The sequence below is a fragment of the Mobula hypostoma genome, chromosome 23 (assembly GCF_963921235.1).
Source record: "Mobula hypostoma chromosome 23, sMobHyp1.1, whole genome shotgun sequence".
In the NCBI taxonomy this organism is placed as follows: domain Eukaryota; kingdom Metazoa; phylum Chordata; class Chondrichthyes; order Myliobatiformes; family Myliobatidae; genus Mobula; species Mobula hypostoma.
This window is the reverse complement of record NC_086119.1, coordinates 5,520,490-5,538,982: the sequence shown is the minus strand read 5'-3', so window position 1 is coordinate 5,538,982 and position 18,493 is coordinate 5,520,490. Positions and strand designations below refer to the sequence as shown.

At 43.8% G+C, this 18,493-nt stretch overlaps 1 protein-coding gene across 7 annotated transcripts in view; it reads right to left on the bottom strand.

Annotated features, from left to right (window-relative positions):
* bcas3 (BCAS3 microtubule associated cell migration factor) overlaps positions 1-18,493 on the bottom strand; it is a 987,973-nt gene that overhangs the window by 502,133 nt on the left and 467,347 nt on the right. For all 7 annotated transcript variants that reach the window (XM_063031775.1, XM_063031774.1, XM_063031776.1 and 4 more), the window contains exon 16: positions 10,036-10,186. In XM_063031775.1, the coding sequence (XP_062887845.1) occupies positions 10,036-10,186 (151 nt within the window). The remainder of the gene's footprint in view (positions 1-10,035; positions 10,187-18,493) is intronic.

The following is an 18,493-nucleotide window of genomic DNA, read 5'->3' as shown; positions in this document are numbered from 1 at the left end:
CCTCTTCATCTCTGCTCTAAATGGTTGTCCCTCTATTCTGAGGCTGTTCCCACTATGGGAAGCATCCTCTCCATATCCTCTCCACATATCCTTCCCAGAATAATTCTCAAGAACCTGCTCTGGACGCTCTCTAATGCCAGCACATCCTTTCTTAGACAAGGGGCCCAAAACTGTTCAAAATACTTCAACTGCCATCTGACCAATGCCTTATAAAGCCTCAGCATCATATCTTTGTCTTTACATTTTAGTCCTCTTGAAATGAATGCGAACATTGCATTTGCCTTCCTCATCATCAACTTAACGTTTAGGAAATCCTGCAGGAGGGCTTCCAAGTCCCTCTGCATCTCTGATTTTTGAATTTTCTCCGTTTAGAAAATAGTCTGTATCTTTATTCCTTCTGCCAAAGTGCATGACCATACATTTCCCTGCACTATATTCCATCTTCCACTTCTCTGCTCATTTTCCCAATTTGTTTAAGTCCTTCTGCAGACTTCCTGCTACCACTACACTACCTGCTATGTTTGTATCATCGGTACACTTGGCCAAAAAGCCATTCAATTCTGTCATCCAAATTCCAACCACTGCAGAACACAAGTAACTGGCAGCCAACCAAAATAGGCCCCTTTTACTCCCATTCTTTGCCTCCTGCCAGTGAGTCAATCTCTATCCATGCTGGTATCTTTCCTGTAATACCATGGGATCTTTTCTTGTTAAGCAGTCTCATGCATGGCACCTTGTCAAAGGCCTTCTGAAAATCCAAATATATAACATTCACTGACTCCCCTTTGATTACCTTGCCTGTTAATTCCTCAAAGAATTCCAACAGATATTTCAGGCAAGATTTCCCCTTAAGGAAACCATGCTGACTTTGCCCTACTTTATCGTGTGCTTCCAAGTACCCTGAAACCTCATCTTTAAATAATGGACTCCAACACCTTCCCAATCACTAAGATCAGATGAACTGGCCTATATTTTTTTTCCTTCTGTCTCCCTCCTTTCTTAAAGAGTGGAATCACATTTGCATTTTTCCAATCCTCCAGAACCATTCCAGAATCTCGTGGTTCTTGAAAGATCATTACTAATACCTCCACAATCTTTTCAGCTTCCTCTTTCAGAAACCTTGGGTGGAGGCTAACCGGTCCAGGTGATTTATCTACCTTCAGACCTATCAGCTTACCAAGCCCCTTCTCCTTAGTAATAGCAACTACATTCAAGTCAGGTCAAGTTTATTGTCATTTAACTATATACATGTAAATAGACACAAGACAATGTTTCTCCAAACCTGGGTGTAAAGCACAGTAGTACACATAACACACATAACACATGATAACTTATGAAGGTAAGGATAAGATCTACAGATGAATCACATATAATTGACCAACTAAAGTAAATTAATATTAAGTATTATAAGGTACGAAACAGATTAACCACTGACACTTTGAACACAATATGGCAGGGAGTTCAGAAGCCTAACAGCCTGGGGGAAAGAAAATGTTTTTCATCCTGACTATTCTTTTTTTATGCATCGTAGTCTCCTCCCTGATGGTAGAAAGTCAAAGAGGATGCTGGATGGATGGGTGGGATCCTTCATAATACTAAGGGCACTGTATACGCAGTGCTCCTGATAAATGTCCCCGATGAATGGTAGGGAGAGCCCCATGATCCTCTCAGCTGTTTTCACAGTCCTTTGTAAGGACTTCTGCTCTGATGCTCGACTGCTCCCATACCAGATGGAGTTGCAACTTGTCAGGACGCTCTCCATGGTGCTCCTGTGAAACGCAGCAAAGATGTAAGGGAAGAGTCTTGCTTGCCTCAATCTTTTTAGGAACTGGAGGCACTTCTGTGCTTCCTTGTTCAGGGAGGTGACATTAACGGACCAGGTGAAGTCACCTGTGATGTGAACTCCCAGGAACTTGGTGCACTTAACTCTCACTATCAAGGAGCCATGTATTTGCAGAGAGGGATGGTTCGTCTGCATCTTCCTGAAGTCCACAATGATTTCCTTTGCCTTCTCCACGTTCAGGCTTAGCTTGTTCTTCTCACACCAATCCATCAGCCGCTCCACTTCCTCCTTATACTCCGTCTCGTCATCATTCTTGATAAGGCCAACCACTATTGTGTCATCTGCAAACTTGATGACACTGTTTGAGCTGGATCCTACAACACAGTCATTTATCAGCAGTGTGAATAGTAGTGGGCTGAGCACACAACCTTGGGGAGCGCCAGTGCTCAGCATAATGGGACTAGAGGTGTTGCTGCCCACATAGACTGACTTAAATCCAGTATCCAATTGCAAAGGGAGATGTTGAGGCCCAGCGAGGTCAGTTCCTCCACCAGTTTCTGGTGTATGATAGTGTAAACCAGTGAACTGAAATCTGTAAACTGTAGTCTGGCATATGAGTTCCCATTTTCCAGGTGGGACAGGACAGAGTGGAAGGCAGAGGCTATTGCATCATCAGCAGATTGATTTGAGCAATAAGTCAACTTGAAAGGGTCCAATGTAGCCAGTAGAAAGGCTTTAACGTGCTCCGCGACAAGCCATTCAAAGCATTTTCTGCCTCACTTGTCTCCTGATATTCTCAAATTTCTGGCATACTGCTAAGATCTTCCACAGCAAAAACTGATGCAAAATACTTATTATGTTCGACTGGCATTTTTTCTCTCCCATTACTTATTCCTTCTCTCCTCACCTACCCATCACCTTCCTCTGGTTCCATTCTTCCTTCTCTATCTCCCATGGACCATTCTCCTCTCCTATCAGATTCCTTCTTCTTCAGCCCTTTAACTTCCCCACTCACCTGATCTCACCCACTCACCTGCCAGCTTGTACTTCTTCTTCCCCCTAACTTCTTATTCTGGCTTTTTCTCCCTTCCTTTCTAGTCCTGATGAAAGGTCTCAGCCCAAAACGTCAATCCTTTATTCATTTCCATAGATGCTGCCTGACCTGCTGAGTTCCTCCAGCATTTTGTGTGTGATACTCTAGATTTCCAGCAGCTGCAGAATCTAATGTTTCAGGTCAGGGTAGTTTATATTTTCTTGCACAATCAATGATATCTGATTTATAAGCCTCTAGTTTCCTGGCTTATCCCTGCTGCCTTTCTTGGATGAAGATATGCAGAGAGTCAGTCATGATTTTGATGATCAAGTGTCTGGAGTAGAACAGCAGGCACCATTATGGACCATAGTTAATAAGTCAGTGGGTACAAAACTAGGTAGTATTAACATCATCCCAGTGATATCCCCTACTTTAGGTTGTGAGACTGAAAACAACAGCTAACTTAGTTGCTAGAGAGGGCAATGTTAATTGAATGTTGTCTGTACAGCTCTTCTTGCAAGATATAGCAAAGATTACTAATCATATCCATGAGCAAACACAACCTTTTTAAATATTTCTTCCCTATTTTGGAGAAATAGCCCACATGCATTTAACCTTAAGGTCAGATACATATCCTGTCAGATTCTAGGACATGTCCACTTCAAGTCTGCTCTCAATGGTCTCAATCTGGTCTTAGTTCTCATTTTGATGTTTCAATTACTTCATGGTTTGTCTCATGTTGCTATGACCTTGTCCAGCCCATGTGACCTCCCAAATCTCTGTCCTCCTCCATCCTGGCAACACATACAATTCTGATTTCTAACCCAAATCCTCCCTATCCTCTATGTCTCTTGTGTTTTAAGATGTTCCTTTGACCTACTTAGCTAGTTATTACAAAACAGAAGCTGTTCATTCAGGTCTCAGCCTGATACAGTAATTCCATCAGTCTCCTCAGCCTTCTCCTTATTTCCATGTAACAACTTCTCACAAGTCCATCAACTCCCACTTGCTTCTTTCTGCCATTTTCCTGAACTGGAGGATAATTCATGGTAGTCAATGAACTCAGCAACTCCACCATGGACAGCCCCAAGCCCAGCTGCGAAAGGAGGGTCGGGCATGGGGCTAGTAACCCCATCCTGTAAAACCCAGTGCTGCAGAAACATCAACAGAAGTTCTAATGATCTCATCCCCATGAAAGGAAGGATACACCAAGAAGATGGGCCACACCTGGAAAAACTTGAAAGACTGGCCCAGGATAGAGAACTCTGGCAAGCTGTTAACAGCAGCCTAAGCTCCAGTAGGGATGATGAGTTTATGAAGAAGAATAAACCCACCTGTACAGCTTTCTGACTTGAGAGGAAACCTAAAGGAAGAACATGCAAACTCCACAAAAAGGAGGTCAGGATAAAGCCCAGTGTCAGTAGCTGCAATTGCTACCAGACAATTGCTGCATAATCAAGCAACACACATCAAAGTTGCTGGTGAACGCAGCAGGCCAGGCAGCATCTCTAGGAAGAGGTGCAGTCGACGTTTCAGGCTAAGACCCTTCGTCAGGACTAACTGAAGGAAGAGTTAGTAAGAGATTTTAAAGTGGGAGGGGGAGAGGGAGATACAAAATAATAGGAGAAGACAGGAGGGGGAGGGATGGAGCCAAGAGCTGGACAGGTGATTGGCAAAGGGGATATGAGAGGATCATGGGACAGGAGGCCCAGGGAGGAAGACAAGGAGGGGGGGAACCAGAGGATGGGCAAGGGATATAGTCAGAGGGACAGAGGGAGAAAAAGGAGAGTGAGAGAAAGAATGTGTGTATAAAAATAAATAACAGATGGGGTACGAGGGGGAGGTGGGGCATTAGCAGAAGTTAGAGAAGTTGATGTTCATGCCATCAGGTTGGAGGCTACCCAGACGGAATATAAGGTGTTGTTCCTCCAACCTGAGTGTGGCTTCATCTTTACAGTAGAGGAGGTACGCACATGATCCTCTCATATCCCCTTTGCCAATCACCTGTCCAGGTCTTGGCTCCATCCCTCCCCCTCCTGTCTTCTCCTATTATTTTGTATCTCCCTCTCCTCCTCCCACTTTCAAATCTCTTACTAACTCTTCCTTTAGTTAGTCCTGATGAAGGGTCTCGGCCTGAAACATCGACTGTACCTCTTCCTATAGATGCTGCCTGGCCTGCTGCGTTCATCAGCAACTTTGATGTGTGTTGCTTGAAATACCAGCATCTGCAGAATTCCTGTTGTTTAAGTCTTATCCTCTTGCTCTTCATATACTTGTAGAATGCCTTGGGATTTTCCTTAATCCTGCCCGCTAAAGCCTTCTCTTGGCCCCTTCAGGCTCTCCTAATTTCCTTCTTAAGCTCCTTCCTATTAGCCTTATAATCTTCTACATCTCTAACATTACCTCGCTCTCTGAACCTTTTGTAAGTTTTTCTTTTCTTCTTGACTAGATTTACTACAGCCTTCGTACACCACAGTTCCTGTACCCTACCATAACTTCCCTGGCTCACTGTAAGGTACCTATGCAGAACTCCACACAAATATCCCCTGAATACATTAGATTATGAGGACACGCAGTCCTCTTTTATTGTCATTTAGTAATGCATGCATTAAGAAATGATACAATGTTCCTCCAGAATGATATCACAGAAACACAAGACAAATCAAGACTGAACAACTGAGAAAAACCACATAATTATAACATATAGTTACAACAGTGCAAAGCAATACCATAATATGATAAAGAACAGACCATGGGCACGGTAAAAAAAAGTCTCAAAGTCTCTCGAAAGTCCTATCATCTCACGCAGACGGTAGAAGGAAGAAAAAAAACTCTCCCTGCCATGAACCTCCAGCGCCACAAACTTGCCGATGCAGCACCCTGGAAGCACCCGACCACAGCCAACTCGAGTCCGTCCGAAAACTTCGAGCCTCCGACCAGCCCTCCGACACCGAGCACCGAGCACCATCTCTGCCGAGCGCTTCGACCCCGGCCCCGGCAACAGGCAATAGGCAAAGTCGAGGATTTGGGGCCTTCCCCTCTGGAAATTCTCGATCGCACAGTAGCAGCGGCAGCCAAGCGGGCATTCCAGAAGTTTCTCCAGATGTTCCTCCGTGCTTCTCACGTCTGTCTCCATCAAATCAGGATTGTGCACGGCCCCTACTTAACAAATACGATATCATTTCGGAGCGGCCGCGTGCGCTGCGTCGCACCGCCATCTTCTCCTCCCCCTCATATTTACCACATTTCTTCCATACTTTTCCCTGAGAACATCTGTTTCCAACTTAAGCCTCCAACTTCCTGCCTGATAGCCTCATAATTCCCCTTACTCCAATTAAATGCTTTTCTAACTTGTCTGTTCCTATCTCTCTCCAATGCTATTGTAAAGGAGATAGAATTATGATCACTATCTCCAAACTGCTCTCCCACTGAGAGACCTAACACCTGACCAGGTTCATTTCCCAATACCAGATCAAGTACAGCCTCTACTCTTGTGGGCTTATCTATATATTGTGTGAAGAAACCTTCCTGAACGCACCTAACAAACTCCACCCCATCTAAACATCTGGCTCTAGGGAGATGCCAATTGATATTTGGGAAATTAAAATCTCCCATCACGACAACTCTGTTATTATTACACCTTTCCAGGATCTGTTTCCCTATCTGCTCCCTGATATCCCTGTTACTATTGGGCAGCCTATAAAAAACACCTAGTAAAGTTATTGACCCCTTCCTGTTCCTAACCTCCACCCACAGAGACTCCGTAGACAATCTCTCGATGGCGTCCACCTTTTCTGTAGTCGGGACACTATCTCTGATCAACAGTGGCATGCCCCCACCTCTTTTGCCTCCCTCCCTGTCCTTTCTGAAACAGCTAAAACCCGGCACTTGAAGTAACCATTCTCACAGCTATCTGGACTATTCCTCTTCTCACCCTGTCTCTTGCAAAAACGCCATCCCCTTCTCGCAATTCCTCCGTCTCCACTGCATCTGCTCTCAGGATGAGGCTTTTCATTCTAGGACGAGGGAGATGTCTTCCTTTTTTAAAGAAAGGGGCTTCCCTTCCTCCACTATCAACTCTGCTCTTAAACGCATCTCCCCCATTTCACGTACATCTGCTCTCACTCCATCCTCCCACCACCCCACTAGGAATAGGGTTCCCCTGGTCCTCACCTACCACCCCACCAGCCTCCGGGTCCAACATATTATTCTCCGTAACTTCCGCCACCTCCAACGGGATCCCACCACTAAGCACATCTTTCCCTCCCCCCCTCTCTCTGCATTCCGCAGGGATCGCTCCCTACACAACTCCCTTGTCCATTCGTCCCCCCCATCCCTCCCCACTGATCTCTCTCCTGGCACTTATCCGTGTAAGCGGAACAAGTGCTACACATGCCCTTACACTTCCTCCCTTACCACCGTTCAGGGCCCCAGACAGTCCTTCCAGGTGAGGCAACACTTCACCTGTGAGTCGACTGGGGTGATATACTGCGTCCGGTGCTCCCGATGTAGCCTTTTATATATTGGCGAGACCCGACGCAGACTGGGAGACCGCTTTGCTGAACATCTACGCTCTGTCCGCCAGAGAAAGCAGGATCTCCCAGTGGCCACGCATTTTAATTCCACATCCCATTCCCATTCTGACATGTCTATCCACGGCCTCCTCTACTGTAAAGATGAAGCCACACTCAGGTTGGAGGAATAACACCTTATATTCCGTCTGGGTAGCCTCCAACCTGATGGCACGAACATCGACTTCTCTAACTTCCGCTAAGGCCCCACCTCCCCCTCGTACCCCATCTGTTACTTATTTTTATGCACACATTCTTTCTCTCACTCTCTTTTTTCTCCCTCTGTCCCTCTGAATATACCTCTTGCCCATCCTCTGGGTCCCCCCCCCCCTTGTCTTTCTTCCCGGACGTCCTGTCCCATGATCCTCTCGTATCCCTTTTTGTCTATCACCTGTCCAGCTCTTGGCTCTATCCCTCCCCCTCCTGTCTTCTCCTATCATTTTGGATCTCCCCCTCCCCCTCCAACTTTCAAATCCCTTACTCACTCTTCCTTCAGTTAGTCCTGATGAAGGGTCTCGGCCTGAAACGTCGACTGCACCTCTTCCTACAGATGCTGCCTGGCCTTTTTGTACAGGTCACACCTGCCCCAAAAGAGGTCCCAATGATCCAGAAATCTGAATCCCTGCCCCCTGCTCCAGTCCCTCAGCCACGCATTTATTCTCTACCTCATTCTATTCCTATTCTCACTGTCGCGTGGCACAGGAAGTAATCCCAAGATTACTACCTTTGCAGTCCTGCTTCTCAACTGCCTTCCTAACTCCCTGTAGTCTTTTTTCAGGACCTCTTCCCTTTTCCTATCTATGTCATTGGTACCAATATATACCACGACCTCTGGCTGTTCTCCCTCCCACTGCAGGATATCTTGGACGTGACCTGAAACATCCTGGACCCTGGCACCTGGGAGGCAAACTGCCACCCGTGTTTCTTTCCTGTGTCCACAGAATCGCCTGTCTGACCCCCTAACTATAGAGTCCCCTATCACTGCTGCTATCCTCTTCCTTTTCCTACCCTTCTGGGCCACAGGGCCAGATTCTGTGCCAGCAGCACGGCCACCGTCGCTTCCCCCAACAAGGCTGTCCCCCCCAACAGTGCTCAAGCAGGAGTACTTATTGTCAAGGGTACAGCCACAGGGGTACTCTCTAGTACCCGACTCTTCCCCTTCCCTCTCCTGACTGTTACCCACTTGTCTGTCTCCCATGGCCCCAGTGTGACCACCTGCCTATAACTCCTTTCTATCACCTCCTCGCTCTCCCTGATCAGGCGAAGTTCATTAAGCTGCATCTCCAGTTCCCTAACTCGGTCTCTCAGGAGCTGCAGCTTAACACACCTGGTGTAGATATGGCAGTCCGGGAGGCTGGGAGACTCCAGGACCTCCCACATCTGACACCGAGCACAGAAAACTGACATCACACACATACTTCCTCCTTTCCACAATTAACACAGGTAAACCTACTCCGCCTCGTCCCATTACCACCTAAGCCCATTGAGCCAAAGCCTGATCACTCTGCTGCCTCTCACTCCGCTGCCCGCTGGATATGGTGGTCTTCTTTTTAAACCTTTCGCGCTCTACTGGCTGACGTCACGCGCCTGCTCAGTCTCGCCTCTCTTTTACCCCGAGTAGTAAAAAAAAATCCCTTTGCTCCGAAAAGTCAGCCGTTCACTCGCAGCCTTCTTGCTCCGAATAGAGATGGGGACAAATTTCTTTAGCCAGAGGGACTGAATATGAGGAATTCATTGCCAAGTGATTGGGTATATTTAAAGTAGAAGTTGATAGGTCCTTGATTAGTCAAGGTGTCAAAGTTTAGGGAGAGAATGCAGGAGAATGGGATTAAGAGGAATAATAAATCAGTCATGGTGGAATGGCGGAGCAGACTCGATGGGCTAAATGGCCTAATTTGCTCCTATGTCTTATGGTGTAAGATTAGCAGCATCCACATTTTTTTTACAAACAGAATTAATGGAATAACATTTAGTTACACTCTTAGTTCTGTTGAAGGGTTCTGGCTCTATCCCCGTTTTAAATCAGATGCTAAGCAACCTACCGTACAACCCTTCTTATTTTTTTTGTGTAGCCAGAAAACTCTAATGGCAGTAATAATGAGAACTGTTATGGAACCCTAGGGGCAGACCTTTCCCCACATTCAAAATAAGAAAAATATATTTGTTATCAACTTCTAAACTCTATAATCTACCAAACATGCCTCACCTCCCTGGTACTCCATTTCACATAGTTTCAGGTTTTTTCCACAATATTTTTTAAACAGCCATATGGCATACAATTAAATATATCCTGTCTGAAAATTCAGTGAACGCTGCCATTATTTTAAGTAGATACTTAAATGGTAATCTCTTCTGAATTTGTGGTTTATTCATTTTAGACCCTCCTTAAGATGCCAGCAGCTCTTACTCTACCTGCTTAAGTCATCAGGTTCGTAACACCAAAGGGACAGGTGCAGTTTGTAGTCAGGTCCACTGGAGCATATTGTGGTGGAATCTACATTTAACACAGTCCTGCCATTGCTGAATTTCCATGTTGATATGCAAAGCCAACATGAGTGATGTCTGTACATACGTTTTATGTTAATCTATTTAGTTCCTTGCACATGCCCATTAAAATCATACTGGAAAGTCAAGTCAAAATTCATTACCCTGTGCGCTTTGTGATGGTTCCCAGTGTCATGGGCTGTTTGATCTGTGCCAGGGGCAGCACAATTGTCAGGGTTGGGATGGGTGAGAACCGTGGGTTTCCCAGATTGTTGTTTGTGAAACTGTTGTAACTGTCCTGGCCACTTAGTTTGCCTGCAAAACAAGAGGGAGAAAGAACAAAATGGAATTATTTTGCAAGAAGTAAAAGGGTACATAAAAAGGATCAAAAATCAACTTTATTCGCCATATATATTTACATGTATTAGGAATTTGCTGTGGTGTTGGCATGACATGCAACAAAATACAACAACGTTCAACAATTATAAGAATAGAAAATTATATAAAAATAACCTTTGAGGTTCAGAGTTAATCTGACTAAAAAAAACTAGGCCAAATTGCCTAAATAATGGATGATAAAATGTCAATTGTAACATTTAAGAGAAGATTAGATAGATACATGAATGAGAGAGGTATGGAGGGCTATGGTCCAGGTGGAAGTAGATGGGACTAGGCTGCCATGAATCCTGATGAAGGGTCAGGGCAGGAAACATCAACTCTTTATTCTTTCCATAGATGATGCCTAACCTGCTGAGTGTGTTATACTATGCACTAGATGGGCTGAAGGACTTGTTTCTGTGCTGTAGAGGTCTATGACTTTAAAAATAGGTCTCCTATAACATTAAACACTGTAACTTTTTGAATGGAGTATTCTACCCCAATAGTATTGAATAAATGTTCATTTCATGTAATTCAATAGACAGATCATACTGTACTTTATATGATGCTGAATAAAATATGGCTTAATCCTACATCCACATTTTCTTTCCATTAGGTAGAAAGCACTAGCCTGTATCCATTTTTAAGCTGGTTTCTAGAATAACTCCAGCAGTTTAAGATTGCCATTAATGATGTACTGAAACATAGCATGACTGTTAAGAACCTTCACTAGGTAGGAGACAGTGGCTTTTCAGGTTTATTAGCATCTGGAGCAGGTCCAGTGGTAATAATCTGAGTGTTCAAGACTTACACTGGCTAAGTCGATCATTTTAAAATCAAGATGGAGATGTAATGTCTGGTATGGAAAAACCAATGTCCTTGATCAGAAAACACTACAAAAAGTAATGACCCATGGGTAAAGCTCTCCCCATCATGGGTAAAGCTCTCCCCATCATTGAGCACATCTACATGAAGCGTTGTTGCAGGAAAGTAGCATCCATCATCAGGGGCCCTCACCACCCAGGATGTGCTCTCTTCTCGCTACTGCCATCAGGAAGAAGGTACACGAGCCTCAGGACTCACACTCCCAGGTTCAGGAACAGTTACTACCACTCAACCATCAGGCTCTTGAACAAAGGGGTTAACTTCACTTGCCCCATCACTGAGATGTTCCCACAATCAATTTCAAGGACTTTCAATGCCTCTTCATCTCACGTTCTCTATGTGTATTGCTTATTTATTTATTATTTTCATTTCTTCTTTTTATATTTGCACAGTTTGTTGCCGTTTGCACACTGGTTAAGCACCCAAGTCGGTGCAGTCTCTCATTAATTCTATTATGATTATTATTCTATTATGGATTTATTGAGTATGCCTGCAAGAAATGAACATCAGAGTTGTAAATGGTGACATATACGTAGTTTGATAATAAATTTACTTCGAGCTTTTGCACTTTAGTAATCGGACACCACGCTAGCATATGTCCTTAAATGTTACACAGGGAAAACTCAGCCCCACATTGTTGCCAAGGGACATCTGCAACAATAAAATACTGATTTTGCTTTTGAGCAGGCACTTACACACCAATTATCTCCAGCGCAATTGTAATCAATCAAATCATTCAAAGTTCAAAAGTTCAAAGTAAATTTATTATCAAAGTACATATATGTCACCATATACACAAGAAAGTCTGCAGATGCTGGAAACCCAAAGCAACACACACAAATTGCTGGAGGAACTCAGCAGGTCAGGCAGCACCGATGGAAACGAATAAACAGTCAACTTACAAACAAAGACAGACAAACAACCAAAGTACAAAAGATGACAAATTATGCAAATACCAGAAGAAAAACTAACAAAACAGACAAAAAATAATGAATATTGAAAGCGTGAGTTACAGAGTCCTTGAAAGTGAGTCAATAGCTTGTGGAGATTACAAGTAGGATAGATAAAGGGGACGCAGTGGATGTTGTACACAGGTTTTCCCCGCTATCCGAAGGTACAGCGTTCCTATGAAATGGCTCGTAAGCCGGAATGTCGTAAAGTGAATAAGTAATTACCATTTATTAATATGCGAAAAATTTTTGAGCATTCCCAGACCCAAACAAAACCCTACAAAATCATGCCAAATAACACATAAAACCTAAAATAACAGTAACATATAGTAAAAGCAGGAATGATATGATAAATACACAGCCTATATAAAGTAGAAATACTTTTCTGCGGCACTGTCTAGCGTAGCGAAAATCTCACGGCTGCACTCTCAGCAGAAGCACTCTCAGCAGAAACACTCTCTCCAGTAATATTTAAGCTATGAAGCTGCCAAATCATACCAAATAACGCATAAAAATACACAGCCTATATAAAGTAGTAATAATGTATGTACAGTGTAGTTTCACTTACCGGAATCGGGAAGACTCCAATAAATTGCAGTTTCGTCACAGTTAAACACTTGCTTATACGACTAACCACCTTCTGTAATTATTTTCTTCAGTTCTGCTGGGAACATTTCGGCAGCTTCGGTATCAGCTGAAGCACTCTCTCCAGTAAACGTTAAACTATGAAGCTGCCCTCGCCTCAGAAACCGATCAAACCACCCATGACTACCTTCAAATTCCATTTTTGCAACACTTTCATCACCATCGTCCAGTGCTTTCTGTTTCAGCTTATTAAAAAGACTGACTAATTTCTCCTTAAGTATAAGAAAACTTAAGGGAACACCACGCTTTGTACACCCATCAATCCACTCATGAAATAGACTTTCCATTTTATCCATTACCGGATGCCGACTAAGAGAGACCACTTTGCTACAAGCAGAACCAACAGTAACATCGGCAGCTTTCAAAATTCCTTCTCTCTGCGTATAAATAGTGCGAATGGTGGATGCAGGCAAGTTCAACACGCGGACAATGTCCTTACTTTGTTCACCTCGATCGAAACGGTTAATTATGTCCAGTTTTACATTAAGTGTAACACCCTTACAAGCTCTCTTAGGCTTTTCTGATACCTTAGAACTCATCTTGCTAATGGATGCACAAAATAAATCGAGATAAAGCACGTGTTTAGGCAATGGCGGCTAGAATGCGGTTCCGGGGGAGGAGCTTGGCTGTTCGGGCGTGCACTGCCTTTTTTTGTAACAGTGAAAACACCTTCTGTTAGCGAAAACAGGTAACTAATGTAGGTCTTTCGTAACAGCAAGGTGTCGTAAAGCGGACGTTCAGAAGACGGGGGCCACCTGTATTTGGACTTTCAGAAGGCCTCTGACAAAGTACCACACTTGGAAAACTGCTTACCAACTTAAGAGCCCATGGTATTACAGGAAAGTTAGTAACATGGTTACAGCATTTGCTGATTGGTAGGAGGCAGCGAGTGGGAATAAAAGGATCCTTTTCTGGTTGTATCTCCTTCCCGATGACAACAGCGGAAGACAGCATCACCTGGATGATGGTGGGGGGGGAGGGTGTCCTTGATGACAGATGCTGCTTTCCTGCAAAAGCACTCCATGTAAAATGTAAGGACATTTACAGAAAAGTATTTCACATCATAATTTTGCCTGTCAATCATTTCAGACACATATTATGTTCATCAATCAAAGACCATAAAATCTTTGTCATCTGCTCTCACTCCTCTCCTTCCTCTTTTACTTATTCTTGGGATGTGGTGTCATTGGCAAGGACAGCATTTATGTATTTAGAGAAACAGTGCAGAATAAGCCCCTCAGGCCCAAAGAGCTTCACCACTCACCAACCCACCTATTTAACACGTGTTAACTGCTACACTATCGTGGCAACCCCAGCAATGTCAGCTGTCAGCAGCAGATGAGAACATTGATATAAACAGAGTAATCCAAGTAGTGAAAATGTGAGTTTGAGAGTTGTAGCATTTTAACACAGCAATGAGAATGCAACGACAAGTTGAAGTGATGTTCAACTTGGAGGAAGACAAGCTGATGGCGTTTCTGCACCTGCTGCCATTGGCTTTCTTGATAGTGAAGGTTCCAGGTTCAGGTGCTGATCAATTCTTGGAAGCCTACTCAGGCCCTCATGCTGTGGGGTCACCTTTTGCAGCAGCCCGGGGATGAGATGCTGAAGGTGGTGTGGTGCAGTGGGCGTCTATGCTGGGTTGGAGGCTGGCCACTCCCATCGGTGCTGCCCTCCAGTGTTTGCTCTGTGGAAGACAAGCTAGACTGCATTCATCTGTGACTGCAGTGCTATGGGAGGAGGACTGCTGTGTGCTTGTCCTTGCAGAAACGAGGCTCCAGGGCAACATCCAATGCATCATCAATCTAAAGGCCATAACACTTAGGGACTTGGGCTATATATATATATATATTTTGTGACTTTGTGTTATACTGCTCTCGCAGTACTATGTGCTATTTGTGCCTTGTGCCGTGTGTGACAGTTGCTATTGTGCTTTGCACCTTAGCCCAGAGAAAAACTGTTTCATTTGGCCATATCCATTCATCATTGATATGGTCGAATGATAATTAAACTGAACTTAAAACTTGAAATTCCTCTGGTACCCACTACAATCAAGTTGGAGGGGATGGATGTTTAGATCTTATTTTTATTTGCTGTATACTACCAGAGCAACTGCAAAAAACTGCAGAAAAAACAATCTCTACTACATCACCTCTTTATCGAATCAACGATATGAGATCCTGAGTAGCAGCAGAAATCCTAATATCCAGCTTCTCTGCACTGACACTAAAAAACCACGGGTGTGGTTCAGGGCAAGGAATAAGAGTTTCACTTCCTTGGTTTAAAAGTCAGAATCAGAATCAGGTTTATTACATTGGCATGTGACTTCGTTAACATAGCAGCAGCAGTTCAATGCAATAAATAATACAGAAGTAGAAAAAAAAACAAAATAAAATAATAATAATAAACAAATTACAGAATATGTATATTGAATAGATTAAAAGTCACGCAAAAAACAGAAATACTATGGAAATATAGAAAACCTACAGCACAATACAGGCCCTTCAGCCCACAAAGCTGTGCCAAACATCTCCTTACTTTAGAAATTACCTAGGGTGACCCATAGCCCTCTATTTTTCTGAGCTCCATGTACCTGTCCAGGAGTCTCTTAAAAGACCCTATCATATCTGCCTCCACCACCGTTGCAGGCAGCCCATTCCACGCATTCACCACTCTCTGCATAAAAAACTTACCCCTGACATCTCCTCTGTAGCTACTTCCAAGCACCTTAAAACTGTGCCCTCTCGCGCTAGTCATTTCAGCCCTGGGAAAGAGCCTCTGACTATCCACATGATCAATGCCTCTCATTATCTTATACACCTCTATCAGGTCACCTCTCATCCTCTGTCACTCCAAGGAAAAAAGGCTGAGTTCCCTCAACCTATTCTCATAAGACATGCTCCCCAATCCAGGCAAAATCCTTGTAAATCTCCTCTGCACTCTTTCTATGGTTTCCACATCCTTCCTGTAGTGAGGTGACCAGACTGAGCACAGTACTTCAAGTGGGGTCTGACCAGGGTCCTATATAGCTGCAACATTACCTCTCAGCTCCTAAACTCAATCCTACAGTTGATGAAGGCCAATGCTCCTTATGCCTTCTTAACCACACAGTCAACCTGTGCAGCAGCTTTGAGTGTCCTATGGACTCAGGCCACAAGATCCCTCTGATCCTCCACACTGCCAAGAGTCTTACCATTAATACTATATTCTGTCATCATATTTGATCTACCAAAATGAACCACCTCACACTTATCTGGGTTGAACTCCATCTGCCACTTCTCAGCCTAGTTTTGCATCCTATCAATGTCCCGCTGTAACCTCTGACAGCCCTCCACATTATCCACAACACCCCCGACCTTTGTGTCATCAGCAAGTTTACTAACCCATCCCTCCACTTCTTCATCGAGGTCATTTATAAAAATCACGAAGAGTAGGGGACCCAGAACAGATCCCTGAGGTACATCGACCTCCATGCAGAATATGACCCTTCTGCAACCACTGTTTGCCTCCCGTGGCAAGCCAGTTCTGGATCCACAAAGCAATGTCCCCTTGGATCCTATGCCTCTTTACTTTCTCAATAAGCCTTGCATGGGGTACCTCATCAAATACCTTGCTGAAATCCATATACACTACATCTACTGCTCTACCTTCATCAATGTGATGAGTCACATCCTCAAAAAATTCAATCAGGCTCGTAAGGCACAACCTGCCTTTCACAAAGCCATGCTGACTATTCCTAATCATATTATGCCTCTCCAAATGTTCATAAATCCTGCCTCTCAGGATCTTCTCCATCAACTTACTAACCACTGAAGTAAGACTCAGTGGACTATAATTTCCTGGGCTGTCTCTACTCCCTTTCTTAAATAATGGAACAACATCCGCAACCCTCCAGTCCTCCAGATCCACTCCCATTCCTTATTGATGATGCAAAGATCATCGCCAGAGGCTCAGCAATCTACTCCCTCTCCTCCCACAGTAGCCTGGGGTACATCTCGTCCGGTCCTGGTGACTTATACAACTTGATGCTTTCCAAAAGCTCTAGCACACCCTCTTTCTTAATATCTACATGCTTAAGCTTTTTAGTCTGCTGTAAGTCATCCCTACAATCGCCAGGATCATTTCCTGTAGTGAATACTGAAGTAAAGTACTATTAAGTACCTCTGCTGTCTCTTCTGGTTCCATACACACATTTCCACTGTCACACTTGATTGGTCCTATTCTCTCACGTCTTATCCTCTTGCTCTTCACATACAGTCAGCCCTCCGTATCCGCGGGCATTTGGTTCCAGGAGCCCCCCCGCCCCGGATACCAAAATCCGCAGATGCTCAAGTCCCGTATATAAAATGATGTAGTATTTGCATATAACCTACGCACATCCTCCCGTATACTTTAAATCATCTCTAGATTACTCATAATACCTAATACAATGTAAATGCTATATAAATAGTTGTTATACTGTATTGTTTAGGGAATAATGACATGAAAAAAAGTCTATACATGTTCAGTGCAGATGCAACCATCGTAGCCCTCCTGCGAACCCTGAGCAGTGAGAGTGGTGAAAAGTGAAAATAGCGTTCAATGTTTGTTTTGCAGCAAGCCGTTATAGAGGCAGCGCGCACCCCGAGCAGCGAGAGTGGCGAAAAGCAAAAATAGCGTTCAGCGTTTGTCTTGCTCTCAGCAAAACACTCAGCATCAAGTCCCCATAGCTTTGAACTGCGTGAGAGTTTCGCTACGATAGACAGTGCTGCAATGATTGCAGAAAAGTATGACTTTAATTTTGAAGGGGCACGTAGGTTTAGGGCAGGTTTGCAGGATGTTTTGAGTGCTTACAAAGAACTGTATGATAGGAAAATGTGTGAACCTTCCAGTGTGCTCGCTGTCTTCCCGATTCTGGTAAGTGAAACTACATTGTACATACATTATTTCTACTTTATATAGGTTGTGTATTTATCATATCATTCCTGCTTTTATCCTATATGCTAGTGTTATTTTAGGTTTTATGTGTTATTTGGTATGATTTGGTAGGTTATTTTTTGGGTCTGGGAACGCTTAAAAATTTTTCCCATATAAATTCATGGCAATTGCTTCTTCACTTTACGCCATTTCGGCTTACGAAAGGTTTGATAGGAACGCTCGACTTTCGGTTAGCGGGGGAAACCTGTACAATGGAAATGCTATGAAAATAGCTGTTGCACTGTATTGTTTAGGGAACAAGAAGAAAGTGAGAGAACTACTGTTTTTTTCCGATCCCGATAGAATACCTTGGAGTTTTCCTTAATCCCGTCTGCCAAGGCCTTCTCATGGCCCCTTCTGGCTCTCCTAATTTCTTTCTTAAGCTCCTTCCTGCTAGCCTTATAATTTTCTAGATCTCTATCATTACCCAGCTTTTTGAACCTTTCCTAAGCTCCTCTTTTCTTCTTGACTAGATTTACAACAGCCTTTGTACGCCACAGTTCCTGTACCCTACCATACTTTCCCTGTCTCGCTGAAAAGTACCTATGCAGAACTCCATGCAAATATCCCCGGAATGTTTGCCATATTTCTTCCGTACATTTCCCTGAGAACACCTGTTCCCAATTTATGCTTCCAAGTTCCTGCCTGATATCCTCATATTTCCCCTTACTCCAATTAACACTTTCCTAACTTGTCTGTTCCTATCCCTCTCCAATGCTATGGTAAAGGAGATAGAATTGCGATCACTATCTCCAAGATTCTCTCCCATTGAGAGATCTGACACCTGACCAGGTTCATTTCCCAATAC